This window comes from Lagopus leucura, unplaced genomic scaffold (assembly GCF_019238085.1).
Source record: "Lagopus leucura isolate 7727_CA_CO unplaced genomic scaffold, USGS_WTPT01 Super-Scaffold_741, whole genome shotgun sequence".
Taxonomy (NCBI): Eukaryota; Metazoa; Chordata; class Aves; order Galliformes; family Phasianidae; genus Lagopus; species Lagopus leucura.
This window is the reverse complement of record NW_024962256.1, coordinates 8,219,356-8,246,475: the sequence shown is the minus strand read 5'-3', so window position 1 is coordinate 8,246,475 and position 27,120 is coordinate 8,219,356. Positions and strand designations below refer to the sequence as shown.

At 46.6% G+C, this 27,120-nt stretch overlaps 1 protein-coding gene across 1 annotated transcript; it reads right to left on the bottom strand.

Moving 5' to 3' along the window:
• HTRA1 (HtrA serine peptidase 1) lies at positions 1 to 27,120 on the bottom strand. The gene is made up of 9 exons (XM_042863855.1): positions 26,664 to 27,120; positions 14,891 to 14,990; positions 14,358 to 14,562; positions 5,518 to 5,712; positions 4,809 to 4,841; positions 3,801 to 3,915; positions 3,619 to 3,676; positions 2,664 to 2,759; positions 1 to 710 (listed from the first exon to the last, which is right to left on the bottom strand). Exons 1-9 carry the CDS (start codon positions 27,118 to 27,120, stop codon positions 542 to 544), a joined length of 1,428 nt encoding a protein of 475 aa, XP_042719789.1. The 3' UTR covers positions 1 to 541.

Below are 27,120 nucleotides of genomic sequence, written 5' to 3'. Positions count from 1 at the left end.
TACTGTTGAAGTCTTTTAATAACACTAGGAAAATATCATAATATTAAAATCCTGCTCTCAAGGGGTTATTTCGGTTGGGATATCTGTGTTTATAAGCCAAACTTTTTACCCAGTTGTGTTTTACTTTAAACCAACTACTCCTTTACAATGGCATTTCCAGTTAAAACACAGCTAACCTATAAATACCTGAATACCACAGCACACACTGCGTGCGTGGGTTTTGTTTAAATCTTAGTGGAAATAATGGAAAATCTATTCAACACAGGGAAGCAAATGTCGATTTGTTAAGCGGGGAATGTAATAGCCAGTAAAGAGTACATTGCATATATAATACAGAAGGAAAAATTATCGTCTGGAGTATGTGAAATTACACGGATCTTTGCACCTTAAACCTATTAGAAGTTATTCTGTTGGCCAATACTAATCCGCTGAAGAAGCAGAACGTTGGTCAGAAGTCTAACGTTTCCTGTACCAGCACAGAGAGAATATAAGCAGTCCAATGCTGTTAAAAGAAAACATGAAATCCAGCTCATGTTTCTGGTTAGGGATCAATTTCTTCAGGAATTACTGTTAACATAACATCTTCGTTACCCCTGCGAACAACCATGTTCAAAGTACTGTCCTTTTTAATAATGTCACTGACATCAGAGGCTGAAGTTATCGACTGTCCATTGATGCTTATAATCACATCATTGTCCTTCAGGCCACCACTGAAAAGACAAAGGAACAAGGAATTACTATTAGGGCTATTTCATTATCCCCGCTGTACTTTTGACCAAATCCAAAAGGCACTGGCTATTTCCAATTTCCCACCTGACAGCAGTTGGACAGAGACGCAGCAGGCCCCCAAAAAGCAAACAATTTATGTAGCGGCGCACATCGCTTGGCAGCCATTCATCCTACCTTCATATTTTAAACATACACAGATGTAACTCAGTCACCAGAAGCGCCTGAGTGCCTATAGAAGCCAGACCCAACCACCAGACAGACACCAACCAAATGGGACCGGCCCAGCATGGCTCCTCTGCCCAGGGCTGCCCAGACTGCTACTGGAACCAACAAACGGGGTGCTGAGGGATATCATCAACCACAGTGTCTTGCCTGGTCTTGCACAACAATCTGGCTCCAAGTCACGGAAATATTAACCAAGAAACCAGATCAGACATGATTCAGCCCTTCAGCATAATCCGTTTTTGCAAAACCACAGACCAGTCATAGGCCTCTTCCGCCCGCAGAAAATGCCTTACATGAGTGCCTCTTGTAAGCAGGTTGCCTAGGCAAACGTTGTCAGCCTGCTAACAAATCCGGTTGCCAACTTTTAGCTGTGACTTTCAGCATTTTCCCCAGAAAATCCATCCCTGAGTGCCTCACACTGGTAGGCTCTTGACTCAAATCCCACCTAAGTGCTGCAGACTCCCCTGAACATCTGTCCAAGTGGAGCGTCTTGAGTTTGCCTTCAAACTACAAGGCTTTGTCACCTCACTGTTTTCAAACTACCATCTTACTCTCACCCTCTGCTAACTATTGTTATCGCTGCAACATTTTTTCTGCACCTTCAGTTTGGACCTGCACGTCAGGGCAGTTGGTACATTTCATTTGTAATGGAGCAAACAGCCAACAGAAGTTTTGGTTCACATTATAGACACACACTGGTATTCTGCATAATCAACCTTGCTAACAGGAATTATCTACAAAAAGCAGCAATAATTTAAAAAAACAAGCTAGACAGCTAACATTACATCTTGTATTGACAAAAAAGGGATCATCCAACCATCCCCCTGTGATAAAATATGGTGGCACTGAGCAGCTTTCTGTCCACATCTTTGGTTCTACATTTGCTTCTCTGCTGCCACAAATTTGTGTCTTTCTTAAACGACCTCCAATTTCAGAAAATGGACAATGTTTCCTATTTCCTACTCTGGATTACTGAGCGATTTCATATTAACCAAACTCCAGAAGGTAGATGCTGCCAGCATGAGCCAGCCAGCCCAGTCCCACTGACTGGAAGCCTTCAGCAAGGCACCCCATGAAGCATGGCAACGAACAGCCTTTGAGGTTCTGAGCAGTGCTGAGTAACACTAGGAAAATATCAGTTGGCCAAACCCAAAAGCTCTTCCCAGCAGCGTGGCTCCTGGAAAGGCTTCATGGAGAGGAATGTTCCATGCCAAAAGAGGATCTCACCTCAAACAGAGGTGCACCAGGAGAGCCATTGGGTTTGCCATTAGCAAGCACAGAAGTGCCTGGGATAAGTCAGCCACATCCTTGCAAGGCAGGAGCAAAATCTCCTCCCCTTGCCCTCACACAGCAGTGACCTGCAGGGCTGCAGGAGCCATCAGCTCCAACTCAGCCCTGGCATTGGGAGAGCAGAGGTTTTGGAATTGATAGCTGAGAAAAAAGAACAGTGAGCTTTCATGCTCCCTGACTCCTTGCCCTTTCAGCTGGGAACTCTGACAGGGCTTTGCAGCAACATGCTGGCACATCTACATTATTGCTGATCAGGGAATGAACAAAAACCACAAACTGATTTCAAGCTGACAACCTAATAGCTATCAGATGGTCACAATCCTGTTCATTTAGCTTAACCAGGATAGCCAGCTAAGCATGGAACATTCTCTCCTTCAGACAGTGGCAGTGGTTTTGAGAAAAAAAGCACTCCAACTTACGCTTCAGCTGGTGTTTCTGGAATTACATCAATAACATAGGCCCCAGAGACAACGTCAGGAAAGTCTTTATGGCGATCTTTCAGCTCTCTAGCTTTGCTGGAAAATGAAGAAGCATCCATAAGAATATTGTGCCAACAGGGGGGGAGAAAACCATGGATTTTTATTCAGTTAACATTTGCCAGCTGGGATACTTTACACATTTTGATGTGACACCTCACAATTCACTTTAACCCTTAAAAGTATATCTAGAGTTATTACACTTTTCCATGCAAATGGCTTTTACTGCTCATTTCTGTCAGCAGAAAAGACCAGCTGTTTTAAAACTTGGACTTTAGTCCTAGAAGATTCAGAACACCTAAAAAAACCTTTCAGTTTTCAGTGCTTTGTCATGCTGCTGATCCTTAGGCATACTGAAATGCAAACTGCCTGCTTGCTCTACTACAGAAAGTAGTAACAGTCCACATTCTGCAGCCTAGAACACACAACGTGTTTGTTGACCATTCCTATTAACGTAACTTGCTCTTTTCTGATTTGAGTTTGAAAAAGCAAGTCTACACAAAAGCTTCATTTCACATTAAGGTATCCTAATCAAAATCATTTCATACAAATGAAGCTATGCAGGGAGCTGCTGTGACCCTCGACCATGGTGACAATGCAGGATAGATGGCAGCAATAGCAGTTGAGCCCCAGCACAAATTAACAATTGCTGCATCTTCTCTTCTGAAGGGCTAAGGGAAAAAAATCAAAAGGCAGGGAGCTGCTGGACAGCAGTTCATACAAGAGCCCATAGAAGAGTCCAACTGTGTAATGGATGCAGCAACAGAAGGGAACAGCAACTGGCAGGGTTGGCACCAGCACTCTTCTGTCCCTTCCTGTAGATTGTTAGCTTGATCCAAACGCATGTGAAATGACCTCAGTTCAGCAGGATAAAAACCATTTTTCTACTTTTACTTACCTAGGAGTTAGTGACATCATTCGTATGCCAATGTACTTCTTTTTGGTTATAGCCTTTCCTACAAGAAGTAAAACAGGTCTTCATCAATTTCTCTTATCAAAAAGAGAGCCTTGGGGGCTGTTGGCTCTCTGTTGGATCACCAGTATTATATCTATCTCTTTAACAGCAGTGCAGTACATTACCTTTAGCTTGTCTGTCGTGGGATTCAGTTAGGAATTTCTTGATTTTATCAGATGGAATAGCAAATGAGATCCCAGCCGTAACTTTCAGTGTGTTAATTCCAATGACTTCACCGTCCTGGGGAAATTAGGAATTGTTGTTAGCAAAGGTGAAACGTACATCTCAAAGTGAAAGGGATTACTTCTTCTGAGCAATCACAAAGACAAAGGTGCAAAACAATTCTGTAGCTGGTCTTCAGTCTTCTGAAGTTCCTTTTCATAGAATCATAGAATTGCTCAGGTTGGAAAAGACTCTGAAGACGATCAGTTCTACCCACAGTTTCATCCCATTTCTCTGAATCACCTACTGATATGAAAAGCATTCTACAAGTTTTGGAAAACCAAAAGCTCTTCCCGGCAGCATGGCTCCTGGAAAAGCTCTCAAATGGAAGACCATTCCATGCCAAGAGGATTTCACCCCAAGCTCTGTAACAGCAGAGCCAGTGGGTTTCCCATTAGCAAGCACTGACGTGCTGGGGCTGAGACAGAAAAAGGCTCTGGATTGAAAGAGCTAACTATCCAACCACAACTTTTAAATGGCAGGTTACTAGTGCTGCAGTTTTTTTGCAAGTCAAGTAGAAAAAAGTTGCCAAGTTTCCAGTGCAGAGCCTCTGAGAAGTATTTTCTCCCCGTCTGGGGCTGACAGAGCTCCTGCATGGCCAGCTGGTTTTGCACCAAGTGCAAACACCTCACATTTAAAATGCACTTACTGCTTTTCTTGCAAAGTACAGGCAAATTACTTGGGCATTACAAGTACCCCAAACTATGCAAAGTGTAAACACCTAAATAGTGAAATCGTGGTGCAGTTTGTGATTTGACAACAAAAACACAGACAAGTGATTACTAAGTGCCATGTGAATTTTGTGTAGTCAGGCAAATATCAAAAGCTCTGAATCACACTTGTGGTGCACTTGTTTTTGTTTTTGGACCAGAAAGTAACAGGTTTCACACTAAGCCAACAAAAACTCTTACCAGGTTTACTAAGGGTCCTCCGGAGTTTCCATACTGCAAACAAACATGGAAAGAGCAGATTTAATATCCACCTTTTAATTCATGGCTCAAGGAATTTTTGAAATGTTTTTGTAGCAATTTTTTCCATTCACTATTAAAGATATGCAATTTACAAATCCAAACTATTGCTTAACATGCACTTAACATCCCCCCTTTTTTGCAAACACTTCAATCCTCCTTCTCTTGCCAGGGTAACCTATGGAAGCTGGCTCTTCTCATTGGTTTTAATAGTAATGCACTAGCAGCATAGAAGACTGTAATACAGCTTGGGAGCTGCAAGCAAAGACCCCCTACAAGGCCAACAGTAGACAAAAACTATTGTTTTGCCTTAATGCTGAAACAAACTTGAGTCCTTAAGCTAAGCGTGGCTGCTTTCTAGAAAGCATGGCAGATTTTGGGCAGATACTTATTCAGCAGAGAATGCTGCCTCCTCCCTTGCAAGTAGTAAGAAGCTGAAGGGAAGGCAGCCATTAGACTTGGTGTGGTCCCTTTGGGATTTGGTTTAATAACAATCAGGCACTGCTGCACTGCAGATGTCCACATTTGCGAGGATGAAAGAAAAGCCAGCTCTGCTCTCTGTATTTAAGGACTGCATTACTGGAGGAACTTTCAAAGCAACTATTCCAGAAATCTGAGAGCCCAACGGGCCGAAGCTCGAGGCAGGACCTACATTGATGATGGCATCTGTCTGAATGTAGTCCATATCGGAGTTGCGGAGCCCCAGCTCCTTCCCTCCGCGCTGCGTGGTGCTGACAATCCCTGTTGTCACCGTGTTTTGGAGCGAAAATGGACTTCCAATGGCAACCACAAACTCTCCAGGCCTCAAGTCTCCAGACTGACCAAGCAGAAGGACTGGCAATTTACCCTACAAATGGAAATAAGAAGAAAAGAAACATTCATACGTCGTTAGGATGTTACTATGCAGGCAGAACAGAACTGTTCTTTAATGGAGTAGAAGAAAAAACACTGGAAGGGTGCTTTTTCCACAACAGGTACCCATTAAATCAAAACCAAATGAAGACCAAAGGAATATTTGTGTACTGCTGTACAAAGCAAACATTCGTTGATACCAGGAAGGAGTTGTTCCCAGCAGCTTCTTGAAGTAATTAGCCAACAGCTGTTGATGTAAAAATAATATATTCCTTAAGAGTGAATTCTAAAGGGAGTCATGAAAGCAACAGCCAGAGTGTATCAAACAAACATGTGTGTAGTTAAAAGCATTTCATATTCCCCTAAGACACGAGCTAACGTTTCATCTATTGTTCAGTAGACAACTGGATTGCCTCCCACATATCTAGGTGTCCTCTGAAGATGTGAGGACTTAAAGACTTCCGAGTGTTTTTATGACAGTAAGGGATGCCGTTCTTTCCTTTCAAGATCTTATCTCTAAACATAAACTATCACATCATTAAACTTTTTTTCCCCCTGAGACAGAAAACATTCCTAAACCCAGCATCAATGCAGAGCGCCGCAATTTACAGCAATTAAAAAAGAAACGAATTAAAAAGCAATGGTTGGACCTAACACCCTTGTCAAGGCGGCAGATAAACTCAGCATCGTTTCTCCAGGCCATCTGAAGAGGACACAGCAGATGGTTCAAACAAGACCAGTAATGTCCCAGCGTCCCTTGAGAGCTGCTGATAATGGCAGGGAAGTCCCCCAGGCCTCCTGCTCACAGAGTAATTAAGGGCATTCTGAACTGTTTCAAAGAAATGCTTTGCACTGATGTATCATCCGCTTGCACAACACTGCCTTGGGTTTGCTTCATGTTTTTAAAAGTCAGTCTACACTCTTTTAACGATGTTACATGTTTTTAACTCTTTCATGCTTAACCCTTTGTCTAAAGGATCCTGACCATTTCCAGGTACTTAACCGTGGCACCAGATCGTTTCCATCATTATCAGTGGATTAGGACATGCATCACTTGAGGCTTCAGTTTAAGCATCCTGCAGGAATAGAAAGGTACTGAACCCTAAAAGAAAACAGGAATCCCCCAAGACAGATCTTTTGCTTGGTAAACCTGAAGATAGGTTTCCTCCATGCCCATCCAACTGAAAAATCCTTTCCTTTGCACAACAAGCTCAGCCTCCCCCCTTCCTCCCCCCCAAAAAAGGCATTAATACAAACTTCCAAAATAGGTGACTAATTCCAGATGCAGTGGATGCCCCATCTATGGATTAACTTAAACCAGTTTCCAAGAAATGGGTAACCTATGCGGTTTTAATATAAAAGGTATCTTTAAGGTATTCCTGAGCTTTGTCCCTAAAATGAAGGTACAAATTGGCTTAATAATCGCTCTTGCTGCCATTGATCTCTTACTGGAAGCCAGCAGAGGTTGTCTTTTTAGCCTGTATTTATCCCAAAGCATGCGACTTACATGCCTAAAGTAGAGGGGATTATAAAAGCAGACTGTGCTTACAGAGCAAAAAGGCAAGGCAGCATTTAGTATGTCCTGATTATTTGTAGATAGCCCAAGGTAGTGATAACTTTTCTTTAGAAGTCAATAAAAGCTGAATCACAGCTACACTTTGACAAAAGAGAAAATATTACACGTTTGATCTGGAAAACAAGAAAGAGCTAGCTCGTTAGTCAATTTTTGTCATCAGCAGCTTGAAAGACTGTACCAATAAATCACCCACAGGGCCAAAAATCCACTGAGCAAAACTGAACCAAACGCACATTGCTTTGTATTTGTCACCTCTGGTTTCAACATCAAGTGTCCCAGGAGATGCAGTGTCCAAAAGTAAAAACAGGAGACAGCAGTTGTGTCCCTATGTGCTGCCACAAAAAGACAGGAGTCACAGCTCCAAGATTCAACCAGCTTCATTCTGGGGATCCTTTATCCAACTGCGTTACAATTCCACCAGCACCACTATGCTCAGATGAACATATTGTTTTAATAAAGCCCATTGCCAAACCCCAGACAAGATCAGATGCTCTACGGAAACTCCATCTCTCGGTCTCAAGATGACAAGAAATAATTAGCCAACTGCTTGTTAAACAGAATCACTTGGAAGAGCAACAGAACAGGCAATGCAATAAAGAAGAGAGAGAGAGAGAGAGAGAGAGCAATCTCAAGCTTGCAACCAAGCAGCACCATCCCAGGTCAGCTGTGCTGAGCAGTTCATAACCTCAGAGCACAGCCCTGACTCCCCTAGCACAGGACAGCAGCAGCACGAGCTGTGCTGGAAGCACACAGCTCCATATGGGTATTGTTTGCACAGAGGGAGCACCCTGGCCCTTCCTTGCCTCCAGATGCTATTAAGCTGACGTAGCACGTGTTTTCAAGATGCCGTTGATCCAGAAGCGCATCTCTTTCTGGCACTGCTTTGCAAACAAAAAAAGACAAGTGGCCAATGCACGGAAAGCAGATGCTTTATAAAGAAGGAGGGCATTTAATCAGTAAACAAAACAGACAAGGGACTATGAAGAAAAATCTCTTTCATTAACAGAGACACCTGATTGGTCGCACGCAGAGTTAAGACTTAGACAATCTTTCTCAGTTACAGAAACAGTCAGAAAGCCAAAATCGCGTTTGGCGGCAGAAAGGCACAACACGGAGCAGTCTCTGACTAACACAGTTATTTCTTATTGTGCTGAGTTTTCAAGCCTGTGCCTATACTAGTCGGGCCTCAGTTCAAAGCCCAGCGCTGCACGGATTGGCGTGGGCCATCTGTGTGATTCAGCATGCCTTCTGGAAAGAGTTAGGGCTAACCTTTCGTCTGCTAGCAGCAAAAACCTACTGCAAAAACTGCCTTGCTCTGCATATTGTGACATTCAGCTGTGGAAAATGTGCCCTCTATGCAGCACATTTCTAGAGGCAACGTTGCCTAATGTAAAAATGCATTATGCCAAGTTAACTGTAAGTGACATTAACGCAGTTGGTTTGCCATACTGTGTTCATCAATGCAACAGAACTGTTTCCTGTTTTATAGCCCCATGCCAACACACCAAAAGAACAAGGAGGATGCTGAGCACACTTCATAAAGAGCTACAGGACCCATGCTAAAAGAAAGACAGAGGGACTCACACAGGTTTTCACAGAACCATAGAATCATGAAGGCTGGAAATGACTTCTCAGATCTCTAAGCCCAACTTCAACCACCCCCACCATGCCCACTGCCCACATCCCTCAGTGCCACATCCCCACAGCTCTGGAACACCTCTGGGGATGGTGACCCCACTGCTCCCTGTGCAGCTGTGCCACTGCATCACTGCTCTTTCTGATAAGAGATTTTTCCTAACATCCAACCCAAACATCCCCTGGCACAACTGGAAGCCATCACCTGTCCTTCCAAACATCATCTTATCGTGTTCTCTGCAAAATTAACAGCACTGCATGTAAATATTCCCATCAGCACCTCTGTAGGTACATGTCAGGGAGAACTGGTTACGACGAATATATCTACATCTATATAACATATATTCCAATGGTTTTAAATTCATGAGCTTGCTCCCTAACAGCATGACACAGCTGCAAATCATAATTGTCTTCACTCAGCTATGGATTTGCCACAGCAGTTAATTAAAAACATAGGCTAACCAGCATGCCCTGCAGTGCTTGAACACAGAGCCAGAAGCACCCAGCACCTAAACCCAGCTTTCCCAGTGACTCACTCCATGACCTTGGGCAACACATAACTTGCTTGCTCTCCCTCCATCTTTCATTAGATTAACCCTCAGGCGCCTGCTGATCGGCACTGACTCAACCAGGCAAATCTGCAAGCGCACAGAAATAGGACTAAACATGCAAACCCATAAGTGGCACATGACTCACTGTTTACACCCAGCCGGAGAGGGAGCCATTAATTAGCGCTAATATTTTAAGCCTCTCTCATCCCGAAGTGCTCCACACATTTTAATATAGGGTTTTGACTCAAGCCTTGGGTAAACAGAACTCCCACGAGATGTGGCTTCACCCAGCACCAAAATGCAGCCATTGCATATGCTGAAGGGCAAAACACACAGCCAGATGTTCACCAGGGACAGCAGCAGAGCTGGATTTGGGCAGAGGACAGCCACCAGTAGTGCCAGTCATCAGTGAGCGTTGGGTTGGAAGCTTTCCATCCACAAAACGTGTGAATCCGCCTCTACATTGGCACTGAACAAAAGCAAATCCCATCTCTGCACAACCATCTCCTTCCACCAGGGATGTGAACAGTTCATAGTTCAATAAAGCAGTGAAGAGACAAACGTTTTGGGCTCTATTTCTGTTAAGGAGTGACAGACTGCCTCCATGCTTTCCATGTTTAGGTAGAAAAGAAGCAGATGTTTGTTGTGGTGCTCTAATTCAGCTGTAAGCAACCCTGGCAAAGCACGCGGCTTCACTGGGAACTGTATTCTGCTCTCATTAACAGAACTATTTAACTTCCAGAATACGTTATGGCAAAACAAAAACACAGGCCGTGAGCTTATGAAAATGTGGAGTGTCATCTACGATCTTGGAGCTATTTGACCGAATGCCAAAGAAAACGAAAAACCCCAACTGAACACATTACAAGTCTCCAAAAGTATTTCATCGACAGTTAGAAAAACAAAACTGAGTTTCCTTATCTAAATATGGAGCATGGGAAGCTTGCAGGAAAAAAAGGCCAAACGCTGTCTTGCCATGTCTCTGGGACTTCAATGGCCTGGCAAGGCACTGCTGCTCTCCCTTGAAATAAGATGTAGTAAGGATGAAAGCTCTGTCCCTTGCAAAGGCTGTTCTCAACATGTGGGGAAGGAAGCACATATGACAACATCCTCTGCTCTTAAGATGGAAATAATAAAAATAAAATTAAAAAAAGCTTTTTCAGGGATAAGAGAGGGACACAGGGCAGACAACCACCCCCATGCTGCCACCCAGCCCGAGGAGCACCTGGAGCTCACACCCAAGCTTTTCTCATGCTGTCCCATTTCCACAGGTCCCAAATGCTTCTGCGACAAAGATGAGGGCTTCCTTGTGGGAGACTCGGGAGGAAGCAATGCAATATCCAGTGACAGATTTCCAAGTCAAAATGAATTGGAGAAAAGCCACTGACATCTGGAATTCAAGTAGTTTGGTTTCTAAAAATGCAAGCTATTAGAATACTGATACGTAAACAGGAACGCTTGCTTCCCAGCTTCCTGCAGTGTGTACACACAGGGAGAGAGGCAAATCCCCTCTGACCACAACCATACAGAGCCTGCATTGCCTCACGAAACCACCAAAGCAGTGAGGGCAGGAGGTCCTGTTGACTTAAGAGCGCTGAACCGAGTGGCTGTTAGTACAATGTTGGAAGGAAGCACGAGCAAAGAGCTGAAACACGACCGCAAAGCAGAGGTGCAACACCAACCCGCTGCTGCTGTATCGCTTGGGTGCCAAACCCTTTCTAGGAATACAGAAGCACGCAGGTCTGCTTGCACTGAGAAATGAAAGCCTCCACAGCTTGGCAGTCAGTGGCGAGTGCCTCAGGGCTGCTTTTTGATTCTGCAGAAAGAAGATATGCCCCAAAAGAGCCATTCGTAGGGACCAATCCATGGGCAGAGGCAAATCTGCAGGGTGAAACAGGTCCCCATTTGGAAGGATAGTTCCCACAACTGTAAGCCACATCACCTTCAGGTTTAACACAGCTGTCCCCAACATGCTGCCTACTTTCAAGATTTCAGCAAATTGCTCTGGTTTTCAATGGACACAAGAAATCATAGGATGGCTTTGGTCAAAAGGGACCTTAAAGATCATTGAGCTCTAGTCCACCCCTGCCATGAGATGGCTGCCTCCAGAACCATCCAACCTGGCTGTGGGTACCTCCAGGGATACCACTTCTCCTTTTATAGACTGTGAAAATAAACCTCTTTGAGAATTGGAAGAACAATCCCAGCATTTCTGTTCCTCGCTGACTTTGGTATGTTTTTAAATGAGAATTTCATCAGGGAAACTGTTTACTCTTGCTGGTGCCTAGATTTCACCGTCCTCTTTAACTCCCTACTCCACTGAACAAAACCAAATAACTTTTAGAGATGTCCTTGGCCAGATGTTCACAGCTTAAAGTGCAAGCTGCTGCAAAATCTTAACAGCTTTAGGAACACCAGCTAACAGTCTCAACTCATACTTCAGGCTCAGCTCTGTTCCTAACCACAGAGGCATTCTTCAGCCTTCAGATCCTGCCTTAACACGCCACAGAAAAAATAGAAAAAATAAAATGACATCGTTGATGTCACCTTCAAATAACATGTTCAAAAAAGAGACTTTGCCTCTCACTTCACAAACATTGTTGGGGATGGCTTTCATGCTGTATCTAGCTTTGTAAGGGGTTATTTGTACTGTCACATTGACTTCCTCAGTTATCAAATAAATCAGAACTCATGAGCTCCTCAGGTGAAACAGGCAGGGCCAATGGGGGAGCAGCACACCAGGTGGAGTTGTACAAAGGATAGGGTGCTTACTGAGCACACAGCAAACGACAGCTATCAAGTTATGTTCTGCCCAATTTAGAGCAGAGTCCTGCTGCCCAAATGAGTGTGCCCAGTTGCCATCACACAAGTAAGGCAGCAGAGCCCACTCGCTTCCTTCTGCAGCAGCTCACCCTCCAGGCATCAGCTCTTCCCAACGATCCTTTCCATCATAGATAGCAATGTCAACATGTCAACACATCAAGAAATCTCCTGCTGAGGTAGTGTTGGGTGGTTCCAAGACAAAAAATGCTCCCCAAGAGAATCTGCAAACATGAGTGAGCTGGGTTGCAATGCTCACAATCTGAAGCATGCACTGTGCTGGCAGCTTCAGAAGCAAATACATCAAGCCAAAAACACCATCTTGTATCCTCAGTTAGCACGCTACATTCAGAGAATTCTGTATAAATAATACCTCTAAAAGACACTGCTTGTCAGATCAGAATCATCTATTTTTGTCTGTTCTGTGGCTGAACGCTGAAAGAGGATTATACCTTGGAATGATAAACACATGCAGAATGACCTGAGGTGCCATTCTCAAAGGAAGGACACGCTTATGCCCAAAAGCTCAAGTGATGGAATAAGACTGTGATCGGCACTTCATTACATACCTGCAGAATTCTTTAAAAAAGAAAAGAAAGAGGAAAAAAAAAGATGAATATCTGTCATCTTGAAGCCCAACCAGAATCACCAGTTCAATCCTGCTTAGCAGCGCTTTCCACTATCGGCGTGAAATCTGCCTGCCTTCCCTTTTTTCCAAGCCACTTTCCAGGCTGCAGGCGCCCGGCTCTCCCTGGGGCTGTGCTCACTGCTGCTCTGCACGAGCTTCGCTGGGTCCTTAAGCGCTCACTGTTTGCACAAGTGAGGCCTATTAGTTTTTAATAAATGCACTCAGGCTCTTCCATCAGGCACTGCAGTGCCAGGGAAATTTTGGAGCGATTTTTTCAGGGTGTCAGATAACACAAAACTCAATGCCTGCTCCCTCCTCATGGCCTCAAAACAATGTGTTGCATCAGCTCAGTGCCTCCTCCCCCTCTATCTCTGAGTTACCAGCTACTCCCTTCTCTGCAGCCCGCTTTCGTATTACTTCTTTAATCCTCAGCAAAGCAGGAAAATATTTTGGGGATAATTTTTTTTTGGCCACATTGTTGATAAGAAGGTTTTAAATAAGAAAAACCTGACAGAGCCTTTAAACAACAAAGGAGGCGAGGGAGCAGCCCTTGGGTCATCCAAGAGTTCTGCATCAGGCATCTGATTTAGTCACAAACTCTGGAACAAACACTTCTGCCTCGCTGGGGAATAGCTGTGAACTAAAACAACCCTGCAAGGTCTACTGAGTCACGTGTTTCAAACAACAGACGACTGCCCGTCAGCTTTGGAGGTCGTTAAGCAGAAGCCCAAAGAAGGGAAACCAATATGAGCAGCACCTCAAGCCATCACATGCATCTGTGTTATGCAGAAGTGTTTCCACACAAGATTCCCCGTGCACTCCATATGCACAACCACGTGACAACTGTTCTGCTATTGCAGGAGGCAGAGTAGCACTGAGAGCCACAAGTCTGACACTGCTGAGACTGTGGGAGAGAGGTTCCATTCCAGCTTCTTTAGAAAACCACCTGCAGTGGAAGAACACCCTTCCACCTTGGCTTTAGCTTGAATGTTTGAGATACGTCCTACAGTAGTTCTGCATTTTGCTATCTACATCTGTGTGGTGCAGTCCTTCAGAGGCACAAACCTACCTTCCTAAACCTACCTTCCTATCTCTGCCAACCGCAGGGGAGTCCTCCCACATCTCCTCTCAAAGCAGGAGAGCTGCATTGGCAAAGCACATGCTGATCAGCCAGCGAGCTGTGCTGCTGCTTGTTTTGAGGATGCACACTAAATGCTAGGTGCTTGTTTGCATGACACAGAGAGGTCCTAAGATAAACCATTACCAAAGCCAAGGTTGTGGCTGAAGAAATGCATGCCCACCACGTTTGCTGCAAGATTTGTCAAAACTCAACACCAAACCACTGCTCTTTCCTTTAAATTAGCAACAGGACATCCTCTTTTCTGAAACAAAGAGGGATAAAATGCGCCTTGCTCACTGCCTTCACTCACCTGAGCATCTATTTTAATTAGTGCAATGTCAGCTTTCTCATCAACGTCTTTAATTTTAGCTTCATATGTTTCCCCGTTCTTCAGCTCCACTTTCACCCTGTTCTTGTTGGTGACCACGTGTGCGTTGGTCACTATCAGCCCATCCTCTGAGACGATGAAGCCTGAGCCACTGGCAACAGGTATCTCCCTTTTGGAGTAAGGAAGTCTGAAAGACACAGGGAATAACAAACATTTATCTCTGCAAAAGCTTGCAGGACCACAAACAGTGCACAGCCAAAAGGAACATGGTAGATTTTGATGCTCTAAAGTATCTGTTGTTACTTTCTGTCATTAATAAGGCAATGCGCATGCATTAGTTTAAACTGGGGTGGGGTTTCTTATGCTAGTTTTTTTTTTTGTTTGGTTTTTTGCCAGGACTCCAGTTATTTCTAATGCTTCAGCATGACACATCTGTCAGCTCAGAACCCTCTTTGCTGCTGTCTCACAGTCAGCTGCTTGCAGGAATACAAAGTCAAGCTGGGCATGGTGTTTACTTGCGGAATAACTCGATGTGAACCACAGCAGGAGCGATCTTCTCCACCACATCTGCTATAAAGTTGTACTTGTGCCGCAGGCTATTAGGATGTTCTTGGCCTGAAATAGAAACAGAACACATGTCATGAGTTCTTCAAGTGACAGGAGAAGGATCATTGCAAAACACCTGAATTGAAAGCACTGTGTGGGTCTCTCTCCCTTCCTTCCAAGTCAGTTGCAGCACAACCCTTGCTCTGCAGTTTCCCTTCTGGCTTTTTGCACAGCAAGCTCTGCTGTTACAACAGAAAACCCTATGCAAACTTCTCATTTCCAGTGCATGCAGCTGGGCCATGGGGCTGCAGATCTGCTGCACTGGTGTCTGCGGGCTGCAGTACCCTGCATGGAGCAGCCCCTGCTCCAGCCCATAGGTGATAAGGCCCTAATCCCTATCTAAGCCTAAAGGTGGGAAAGGTTAAGGTGGGTACAAGGTTTGTGTTGCCTCCCAGTGAGTCTCAAAGCCCAGCCCTTCCCAGGCACAAAGACACAGAAGCTCCATGCATTGCCCTCAGTCCACCAGCCACATGGAGGAGCAGATCCCATGGACTTTAGAGCTACGGAAACACCCCTAAAGCTATAAAAATAGATACACACATGGAAACAATGGGACCACAAAGCTTTGCATTCCTGGGCAGTATTGGAACACAAAAGCCCATGGTCACCGAGTATTCAAGAAACGTCACTGGGATTTCCAAAAGCAACTGGATGCTGAGCTCCTATTGTAGCCAACAGAAAACCTGTCTGCACCATCAGATGTCTAAAAAGCTCTGGAAAAAAACAGACAGATCTGACGCACAGTTCGTAATTTATGTTAAACCGGGAGCAACTCAGCAGTCTGGCACCCTGAGGAGCACCAAATATCACATTTCCATAGAAGCAAGAAAGAACATCCCCTGTTGTCATCAGCACTCTCATTTTCTGTGATACACGTAAAACACAAAGGTGATCTGTGTGACTTCCAGATGAGCATTACGTGCCATGCTGCACCGTCCACCCCTGCCATTTGGCTCCTAAATCTGCAGATTAAAGCAGTAAGCAGCTTGGGGATGCTGCAGGTGCTCGTGACAGCTTAAAAGGAGGATTTATTTGCAGAACCCTGGGAGACATGGGACTGTGCTCTGAAACCATCCTGTTTATCCATATCCGAACCACTTGCATTACCTGTTGATACCAAACCAGATAAATCTGAACATTTTTACCCAGCTGATGGAAAAAAAATAATCAGTTTTCAGAGGTATAACTTGGGAACGAATCATTGGTGCTCTTAACCAGATACTGGTTTGTTTCAGGGTGAAAACCAGGTTTCAGCTGACTCAGTAACACCAGCTGGCACATATTGCCCTCAGGCACTGCATGATGCTCAACCCAACCCAACCGCTCACAATCCTATCTCCCCATTCGCACCCTCTGAAGCACCTCAATTGCTTCTAATGCAATCAAGGAGCAACAGCAGCAGCCACCTCATCTACTAACAGTTCGGACATGTTAATCTGCTCAACGATTCAAGCACGTGCTCCCACCTATTTTCCTCTAAAGCATCGTCTGACTCGTGCTTAAGCGGCGATCCTTGGATTTAGCACCATAAAGGCAGAAGGATTAGCAACCTGATTAGCCAACACCTTACCCACCACAGGATTTACATTTCTCTTTACTAGAAACGCCCAGGAGAACCGCATCGTAAAGCTGGCAATGGAAACTGGAGTTTCGGGAAGCTGTAGAAGAATGAGAACCATGCTGAGAATGAGCTTGAATCCATTCGCTCCCATCAAACAGAAGCTCAGACAGATTATCAGACTGGATTAACGTGACATGGGGATAAAACACCACGGGGCACGGCCGCATCCATCAATATGCTTTTTGATCACCGCTTCCAAAATCATTTTGCCTTCGTTGCAATGCTGCAGGCATTTAAAGGTCACATCCTGCCCTTGGGAAAGAGAGCCTCCACAGATGGGGGGGGGGATCTGCACAGGGAACACAGTCTTGTGTTTTTTTTTAATGCTTTCAACCTATTTTTCTTTCAGCATTTAGCTATTTGAGAAGAGCTGTGCATGGTGAGACTGCTAATGCTCCATCACTTTGAGCCTGGAGCTGCAATGTGTAATGGCCAAGACCTGAGCAGCGATGCTCTTCTTGCATAGAAACCAGTGTGGGCCGTCCCAGACGAACTGAGTGAGAAGGTCAGAATTTTGGACTGTGAAAAAGTTAGGTAATAAAATACTGATTCATGGCATACTGACCTAAAAAGCTTACACCAGCTCACCACGCCTGTCCTTTGCTTATGTATTAGGAATTCTTGCATTGTGTAACACGGTTTTGCAACAGCTCTTGACTGAGTGCCCACTTAAATGGAAAACACACCTTTTTTTTTTAAGCAAATAAACAAAAGTCAAAGTACTATTCAGATGGATTCATTGAGGATCACCAGCAGGAAAAATCCCTCAGAACTGGTCTTCAGCATCGTACAAAGAACATAAAATCTACAAGAAACGGTGCAAGAATTAACGTGTTGAAAAACTCTTGTGTATCTGTGGAATAGTGCCATGGGGGGGATAAAAGCAGACCAAAATGGACACCTGTGTGCATCCAGTTTACCATTACATATGCATTCAATGCTCATCCCAGAGCACTGCTCTTTGGGATTACTGAGCAATGAGCTGAGAGTTGCAGTTCCCTTTCCTCCAACAACCTCCAGGCCCAATTTGAATTTATCTTGGATTTGAACCACCAGCAGGCACCAGCTCCTACAGGGGAGCCCAAACTGCCCTGCAAATTGCAGCACTACCAACCTAGCACAAACTAATGCTCATTCCTCATCAACAATGTGGCAGCATGCAGCCATCAGCAGCCACCAGAGAAAAAAACAGAGAACTTCAGGACTTCTGCAGGAGATGCATTTCTCTTCTCCCTAACGAATGCATTTGTCAGCTCTGGTGATAGCTCAGGGTTTAGCAGAAGAGACTGAAGAGTGGAGCAGGTTGCACTCAACATCCTCTGCGTTCTGACTTATGGGGCAGGTCAGGAAATCATAGAGTGGTGTGAGTTGGAAGGGACCCTTAAAGGCCATCTGGTCCAACCACCCCACGGCTCCATCAGGAGCTCAGAAGTAACCCCAACCCATCCCCTCACCTTGGGTGTCTGCAGGGATGGGCACCACCACCTCTCTGGGCAGCCTATGCCATTGCCTTACCACCCTTATTGTGAACAACTCCTTCCTTATATTCAATCCATATCTTCCCTTTCATTCCCTATTTCAACTGATCCCTAAAACGTAGATTTCTCTCTTAAAACACACTTCTCTGGGATAACCACTGTTGAATCCATGCTACCATTCTTCAACAGTTTCGTGCATCTCTCTTTTGTATTCTAACCCAAACCCTTCTGCAGTTATGTTCCTAGTAGACTCACTTTATCACTTTGTGGGTTTTTTGGTAGGTTGGTTGGATGTTCCATTTTAAATATCAAGAGTTGGCTTGAATAAAGCTCTAGTTCCCAAATACCTTCAGGCTTCAGTGTTCAGATCTCTGCAGCCTGCTCTCTGCCTATTTATATGCTGTGATTACTTGTTTTGTATCGTTTTTATTGAACTATTGCACAATGCCCCAAATGCCCACAAGCGTGGTTAAGAAACTTTCATTAATGCCATTAATAAGATGATTGTTGTGCACTCACTTAATGACCAAAAACTGCCTAAGAAAACATAAATAGGTTACAGCATGAAAAATTCCCAAGGCAACTACATTTTCAAGGACTTCAAAAGGTGTGCTGGCTGCCAGACTCTGAGCAAAAAGGAAAAACCTCTGCCAACTGCCATTAATGGCACTAATATCAGTAAACAAACTGCTGAAAGGAAAGGCTGAATCCCAAGTCATGGAAAAAAGCACGAGGCTGTAAACAACTGAAAGAACGTGGTTTCACACGGAGGAGCCAAAAAGCATGCTAAGATCTAGGTTTTCGTTTCACAGCTGCAATGATGCTGTAATGCTGATACATGCTGCTTTTGGTAGTGTTTGGAGCTAAGCTGAAAAGATGCTTTGGAGATACAGATCTAGCAGATGTCACCTCTCCCCTTCAGCTGTGAGAGCTGCATCTGCTCACACAGGTGGATCCATGTCTCATGAGAGACTCTGCATATGAAGTTGTAGCAGTAGATCTCCCCATTCAGTTTTCCTGAGTTTTCAAGGGGAACCCATCACCCAGGCAACTGATGAGTTTCTGAGATATGTGAAAACCTCAAAGTTTCACACTTGTCCATAACACAACTCACCTGTGGGCAACTACCAGCCAGTTTCTGCCTTGCACAAACCCTTGGCTGTAATCAACCCAGACATCTTCATGTTCTTTTTCAAGTCAAAAAGCTCAGATTCAGCCTGGAACGAAGACTTCAGTTTCTTTAAAACCTTAATTCCCCTAAAGATCAACAAACTTCCCATGAAACAAAAGTCATCTAGGCAACTACCCAGGAACAACACGTATATTGCAAAGGCTGCTGGAAAGGATGCTTCCATGCAGGCTGCAGGGAGGGTGGAGCACCTCCTCCCACTTCACCCTTAAAGGTGCTTCAATGGACAAGCACTATGCTCCATCTTTCCTGGGGAGCCAAATTTGGGCTTGCTCCGTGAGCAGTGGGAGGACTCCATGTTCAAGGCCAGGTTGGATGGGGCTTTGGGCAACCTGGTCTGGTGGGAGGTTTGTCCTTACCTATGGCAGAGGACTAGAACTCGCTGACTGTTAAGGTCCCTTTCAAAATAAACACTCCTATGGTTCTGTGACAATCACCCCATCCACCAGACCCATTGATAGCACCCTGAATATTGAGATCTTGAGGTCCAGGGATCCAAAAGCAAAGCCTTGGTCTCCCTGTGGCCCCAGCAGAGCTCCAGCACTCATGGGGACAGCAGAACCGGTGACTACTGACACAAACCACAAGATCGTAAAGTTTGACTCGGAAAACTTCCACCCTCCCAACAGCACTGCAGCCACCAGCGTCTGCACAACTGCCATTAATACCATATAGGAAAACATTAAACCTCTGGCACTGCTATGGAAATAGAAAGTGGAGGAAATGTGCTTTGCTCACACTGAGAACGGCGCTATCAACACTGCTGGAGAGGCTGAAGGAAAAAGTGATGTGCGGGATGATCCTGCTGCCACTTCTTAACATAAAACTGCAAGCCTGAATATTCTGCTTCCTATTCAAGGGTGAGTTGTGTAAGACGCCAAGAAAGGATATTATGCAATGAAAATAGTAGGGAAAGAAGAAACAACACTACGTATTGCAGGCAATCTGCTCAGGAACAGCTCTGAGATCAGAGGAGGGAAGTTTGAGTGGTCTAAACCACAGAAGCACGGTAATAAAACCACCATTACATCAGTATTATTTTTCCTGCAAAATCAAAGGCGAAAGAAACAAAACGTCACTGATTTCTGAGAAGAAAGTCTATATCTCCGTGACATCCCCAACAACAACAAAAATGTTTTCATAGCACTAAACGAGGGCGATTTCAAGCACCTGACTCTACCAAACAGTAATGTGAACAAATCCAGCATTCACTCAACACATCTCCTGCAGGAAGAACCACGACAAGACTGAGGTGAGAATGGGAAGTTGCTTTTTGGCATGAATGCAACTTGCACCAGGCTGGTCTGGGCTCTGAGCACCTGATGGAGCTGTGGCTGTCCTCGTTCACTGCAGGGAGTTGGGCCAAATGGCCTTGAAGGGTCCCTTCCAACTCCAACCATTCAATGATTCAAAGGTGAAATAAAGAACCCCCTCCAGGTAATGAGCTCAGCTTTCTTGTCAGGAATTCCTATGCAATTTCAGATGTAAACCTAAAAATTCAGGCCAGCCAGGAACGCTTGGCCTGAAGGCAGAACAACATACGAGTCAGGGAGAATGCTGTGTTGCAAAAAGCAACTGCTGAATTGCTAGAGAGACGTCAAAAAGTTGGCCTCAGGAGGAGCAACAGCCAGGCTGTGTGCATCCACTATATGGATGGGTGCCCTTTTTCAGTATCTTACTTGAACAATATTTTAAAAGTCAGCTTTATTACTTATACACACTGACCACACAGTGTGTTTTATATGTGGCTCGAGATGATTCCTCTCGACACAGCATGGACAAAGCAGGCAGTGGGGCACCCGTGGCTGCAGCCCCGTGGGAGCAACCTCAGAATGAAGCACTTGAGAAAACATAACGCATCCATAACTCTCTCAACTGTAATTAGCAGAAATATACGACCAAAAGCTCTGTAGCGGGTGGGGGCAGAAGCACGGGAAGGCTCCAGCAGCCTCATCCAACACAAGAGGAAGCAGCATCTCTCTGTAAACAAAGTGCAAGTGAGCCCAGCTCCTGCCAAGCTGCTGCAGGAACACGCTGTCCCTGGGCACTGCCACACAGCAAGGACAAGTGATGGGGGCAGCAAAGCTTGGTGCTGCTTGGCTGTGCCCCGTCTCAAAAGCTCAGAGGCCACAACACTGGAGAGGGGGGGAAAAAAAATCCTTTTCTTTTTTAATTTAAATAAATTAAAAGTAAATTTAAAAAAAAAAAAAAAAAAAAAAAGCAAACAAAACAAAACAAAACAAAAAAAAAAGCGATTCAGGATGAGAGGGAAAAAAAAAAAAGTGCCAAGCTCAAAACCAGCATTAACAGCAGTCTTGTCTGAGCTGGAAACTAAGGAATATAAGTCAGGTTATGGAAAAGAGTCTGCCTTATTTCCTGCCGGCAGATGAAGAGTATTTCAGGCAACGGGTTAAGGCGGCCGTGGCATTCTATCCTCTGCCGAAGGCTGAAAATACAGCAGATGAGTCAGGAATTGCTTCTCCGCTGCTTTTTCCAGCGTTCGGCCCCTGGAGCTCAGCTCACGGCAGGGACGGAGCCCCACGCAGCTCAACGAGGCAACAACGAGCCGGTAATGCCGGTAACCCCGCCGGCGCCCGACAGCAGCGCGGTGCTGAGCATCCCCTCCTGGTTATCAAAGCTTCCGAGTCTCCTTCTGAGTACGTGAGAAACGTCCGAGAGGAGTGCCCAAAGAACAGACGATTGCTTAATTGCCTTCTGCTCGTAGAAGCCCGGGTAAGAAGGCATCAGAGAATAAAACGTTGAGTTTTCTGTCGTGTTTTGTTGGATGTGTTTACATTTTCTCCAACGAGAACCTTTAAAACCCCCTCGTTAGATGCAGGCTCTCCAGCCAGAGGCATTGGTGTCACCACCTGGCAGCAGCAGGACTCTTCCCATGGTGACAGCAGAGAAAGACTCAACCCACAGACAAAAAGCCCCAAGCGGCCATAAAACCTACACACCATCCTTAGCATGGGGTTTCCTAATGGCACAACACATAAATCCAGCGTATCTCCATCACAAAGGCCGAAAACACCCACACATCAGTCCCACCACCTCCACCAATACTTTCTACACGCCTTTAAAAGCCCTCTTAGGAGCAGAACAAAACAAGGCTCAGCCATGCTCTGCCTGTACAGAATTCTCTCTTTGCCCAGCACAGAAGCGAGCTCCTGGGGGCTGCATTCTGGGGTGGAATGGTGAGACTTGGTTGGTTTTCTTGTCCCTCCCCCCACCCAGTGCTTGGTCCCACCACGTTTGCCTTCTCTAAGGTCACTTTCCACGGGAGCAGGCTGGCATCCATCAATGCTGCTTGCAGACCTTCCCCCAGACAGCAGAAATACTCATGGAAAAGAAAGATCATGGAAAATGGAGCAGCAGAAAAAACCAGCAGAGACTCAGAACGGCTCCATCTGCTCTCAGCTCTGCTCCTGCTCAGTGCTGACCCTGAGCAAAGCTCTCTATCTTCCCCTGCTCCACCCACTGGTTATTTGTCAGTAAAAATCAGTGCAAACCCAACTGCTATCAGAAGCACGGGGCGATTTTTCGTTCTTACCATAGTAACTCTGTACAACCAATGCTTTTACTGCAAAGTCTGCAAAACTGATCCAGGAACTGTCCCAGTAGAGTCAGTTTGGACTGCGGTTGGACTTGATGATCTTTTCCAACCTTAGCAATTCTATGATTCTGTGATTTATCTCCAGGCACTAAACGGTAGCCAAGACCTTCCTTATCATTGACACTTTAAAGTGACACCATTAGTGACTTGAGTCCCATCTTAGAAGCTAAAACATAACTCTCCTGCTACAAATGTGAGGGAGATGTCTTCAACCTGCACGCAATCAATGCATTCCGCTACAGCCCTCAGACCCGAGTGGCTGAGTGTGAGATTTTAGTTCCGTTCTGCTCTCTGGAGCAAGGAATCACAGGGAATCACAGTGACCTGCATCCAGGAGGCAGAACCGATTCTCACCACGTTTCCTACATCCTGACTGCACACCCACTGCTGCTCATCCATGGCTCCTGGGGCCCCGGCATGGCATGAGAGCAAGGAACGACTCTGATTTACCACAAAAGTCACATTCCACCACGCTGGCGTCTATTTGTAGCGTCATTTTCTTTTGCTCTCAGCTCACATAAACTCACATTTGAAAAATATTTTCCAGCTTCTATTTCTTGGACAGCAGATTCTTTCCTCTGACTGCTGAGGACAAGCAGCCCCATCCCATCTAGTCTCCTTAATGGGCTCCTGCTTACTCATAGCTTTTAGCACTCCTCAGGTACCTTTACATCTCAAAGCCCAGAAGATGAAAGCATGGAACCCTTCCTCGTTCCAACTCCACACTCCTGTTTGAAGTCAGAGTTCCTCCCAGTTCCTGGGAAGGAAATCTGCACACGGGAGAGGGAAGAGGTGAAACCACAGCTCCCATCACTCCCAGCCCCCCCTCACAGAGCACAGCACTCAGCTCAGGAGTTTTTCATCCATCTCCGGGGAATTGCTTCTCTTCTGGAAATACGTGGCTGTTTATTTCCACTGCGCTCGGCTGCTTTTCCCTCCCTCCCATCCTCCTGCTGCAGAAGTGGAGCAGAGGATGAGGCCTTAGGACCACCCAGATGTGAGCACTGAGCAGATGGAGGGGCCCAAAGCCACCCCTGGGGCAGGAGCCTCTGTGCACACAGCCCCTTCCCAGCCCAGCTCATTGCACGTGTGCTGAGCAACCTGCAAAGCTCAGAACATTTCTCCAGCACGTGTGTCCATGGTCATCTTTAGGGAAACAGCTGGGAGCCTGATTCACAAGAACAGTATCTGCTCTCCTCTGGATACATCTCTGGCTTCTTTCCTGACCTCCCCAGAATGCTGAGTCTCCCTTCCTGCCCTGATTACTCATCACTGCACATCACAACACTGCCAGAGCACTTGGCCCAACAAGCACTGCAGGCAGAATTTAGGCAGCTCCTACTACTTTTCCCCATTCTTTGCTGTGTGGATTTCGTTCTAATCTTCTTCTGTTGTTAAGGGATCAATTAATGACAATTCTAACGATGTGAGTCACAAGCAGTCAAGAGGAAAGTTGGGAACTGAGATCATCAACGAGGAACATTTCTGTTTCTTTGGTTAAAGGTCAGAAGAGGAACGTGGGTTCATCTGTGTGCAGCTCTCGGAGCAGGACACAGAATCACACAATCATAGAATCTTCAGAGTTGGAAGGGACCCCTGAGGGCCATCTGGTCCAATTCCCTTGCAATGACCAAAGACATCACAGCTCCATCGGGTTGCCCAGGGCCTGATGCAGTCTGGCTTTGAAGTCTCCAGTCTGGGGCATCAACCACATCTCTGGGCAGCCTGTGCCTGTGCCTCACCACCCTCACCTTAAAGAGATTTTTGGAAAAGACCTGTAAGATCAAGCCCAACCATCAACCTATCACTGCCAAGCCCACTATTCAACTGGAAGGAACATCGGAACCACAGAATGGCTTGGGTTGGAAGGGACGTTAAAGATCACTGGGCTCCAACCCCTACTGTGGCTCAGTGCCCCATAACTCAGGCTGCCCAGAGCCCATCCATGGCCTCGGGCACCTCCAGGGATGGGCACACACAGCTCAGCCCAGCAGTGCCAGGTTTTTCTTACATCAGCTCTAAATCTCCACCTGTTACAATGAACAGATAGAAATATTTTATCAAAGATAGCTCCACTGAAAATGGGACTCGAAATAAAACTAAAAATCAACAACTCTTTGGAGCTGCACATGAGGCATTGCCTTCTACCCCCGGGGAGCACAGCATTGCAGCCTGCTCTCATTTATTTTGGGTCCTTTACATATGCAACAACTTTGTTGAACGCTGGGAAGAACCACATGCTGCTGCTCATCCTCCAGCACCTTTCTTTTGTCCCTAATGAAAGGGAGCAAGAGGAGGTGTTCAAGGCCAGGTTGGATGGGGCCCTGGGCAGCCTGGTCTAGTATTAAATGGGAAGGTTGGCGGTCCTGTATGCAGCAGGGAGGTTGGAGATCACGATCCTTGAGGTCTCTTCCAACCCAAGCCATTCTGTGATTCTGTGAACAAGAGCTGCAGTCCCTATAGCAGTGCTTCTTCAGCAGGCAGCCAGGAGCTGGGCTGGGTCAGGTCACGCCCAGCATCCTTCATGCAGCAGAGGGAATGTCCTGAGCTCACAGCCCAAATTCTGCCCATGCTATGCAGAACAAGGTGTAAAGCAACGCTATCAGTTTCATTAATTGAGAACTGAAAGGGACAGGAGGGAGGACAACAATATCACGAGGCATTATGTTACGCTGCAGGTCAGGAAACCTTAGCGTGAAAGCTGCGATTGTGTCAGGCATTAAATGCCAGCAATGTTTCCAGGAGCACAATGCGGCTCTTACACAGAGGGGGAGCAGAGGGATGGAAAATGGGCTGTATGGATAGAGACACTGGGAGCTGGAGCTGTACAGCAGGACCGGGCCCTTCTCCGTGTCCTGCTGGGGGGGTTGGGGAGGTGGAGAAAAGACTACAAGCTGCTGCTAAACAAAGTGCACAACTGGCTCAACCCATACTCAGAGGGTCAGTCCTAAGGGAAACGGAGCTACTCAAACCCTTCTGCCACTCAGAAATAGGCTTAACTCCTGTTAATTAATGAGCACGTGCGCACCGAGTGGCTCGGAACGAAGGCGCAGCTGTAGCTTAACAGATTTAATCCGATCGGTGTTAGGAAGACATCCTCCAGGCTCATCCTGCTTATCCCTGCACCCAGCAAAGTGAGAGCAAAGCCCCAGCGGTACGTAATAGTAGACAGCAGAAATACCGAAGGAAAACCACGCCACTTGTTGCTGCTGGAGATGCTGCTGCTTCTGGACCGTCCTCTAGAAGCACTGGAGTCAGCCTCAGTGCTGCTCAGCTCCACGTTCCCTCCTCTCCAACAATCCCATTATTAATGAGCACCGCTCTGCTAAATCGGGCGCAGCCCTGCTGCAGCCACTGGCTGTGCCCAGCTCTAACGGCGGCTGCATTCCTGGCTCGATTTCTCATGGCATTACACGGACACGGCGCTCGGATGAAAGGCTGAAAGCGCACTCGGCATTTCATAGCATCCTTGGAGTTGGAAAGGCCCTTTAAAGGCCATTTGGTCCAACTGCCCTGCGATGCACAGGGACACCCACAGGTGCTCAATGTCTCGTCCTCTGGCCTCGGGTGCCCGCAGGGACGGCCCCCCACAGCACCCCTTTTTGAGGCAGAGGAAAGCAGGGCACAGCAGCCGATTTTCCGTGCGGGACGGCGGATTCTTTCCCCCTGACACTTGGCAGTCTCGGAGCGCTGCATTCTTGCTCCGCTTTCTCACCGCGCTCCAGCCTCGACCCGAGCCAAGGTCCTCCCCCCCGCTCCGCGCACTCTCACCCCTTACCCTGCCCGCAGGCTCCGCGCTGAATGGCGATGATGGGCGGCTGCCGGAGCCTCTCGGCACGGCGGCTGGCGGCCCGCAGCTGGCAGGGGCTGGCGTAGGTCACGGCGTCGCTGCCGCACACGGGCTCGGAGCTGGCGCACACGCAACGCCCGACGGCCGCCCGCTTCCTCACCGTGCCCGATGCCGGCACCCCTCCGCCGGGCGGCACCGAACACCGCAGCCCCTCTCCGCAAGGCGGGCCGCCCTCGCCGTTCCCGCACGGCTCTCCTTCCTCCGCCCCGCAGACGCGGCAGCAGCCGCACGCGTCCAACACGGGACCGCCGGGGCAGGAGGAGGGCAGCGAGGGGCAGCGGGAGCGATCGCAGCGTTCGGGGCAAGCGGGCGGCGGAGGAGCGGCGAGCAGCAGGGCTGGCAGCAGGGAGAGCAGCACGGCGCTCCGGCACCACGGCGGCAGCAT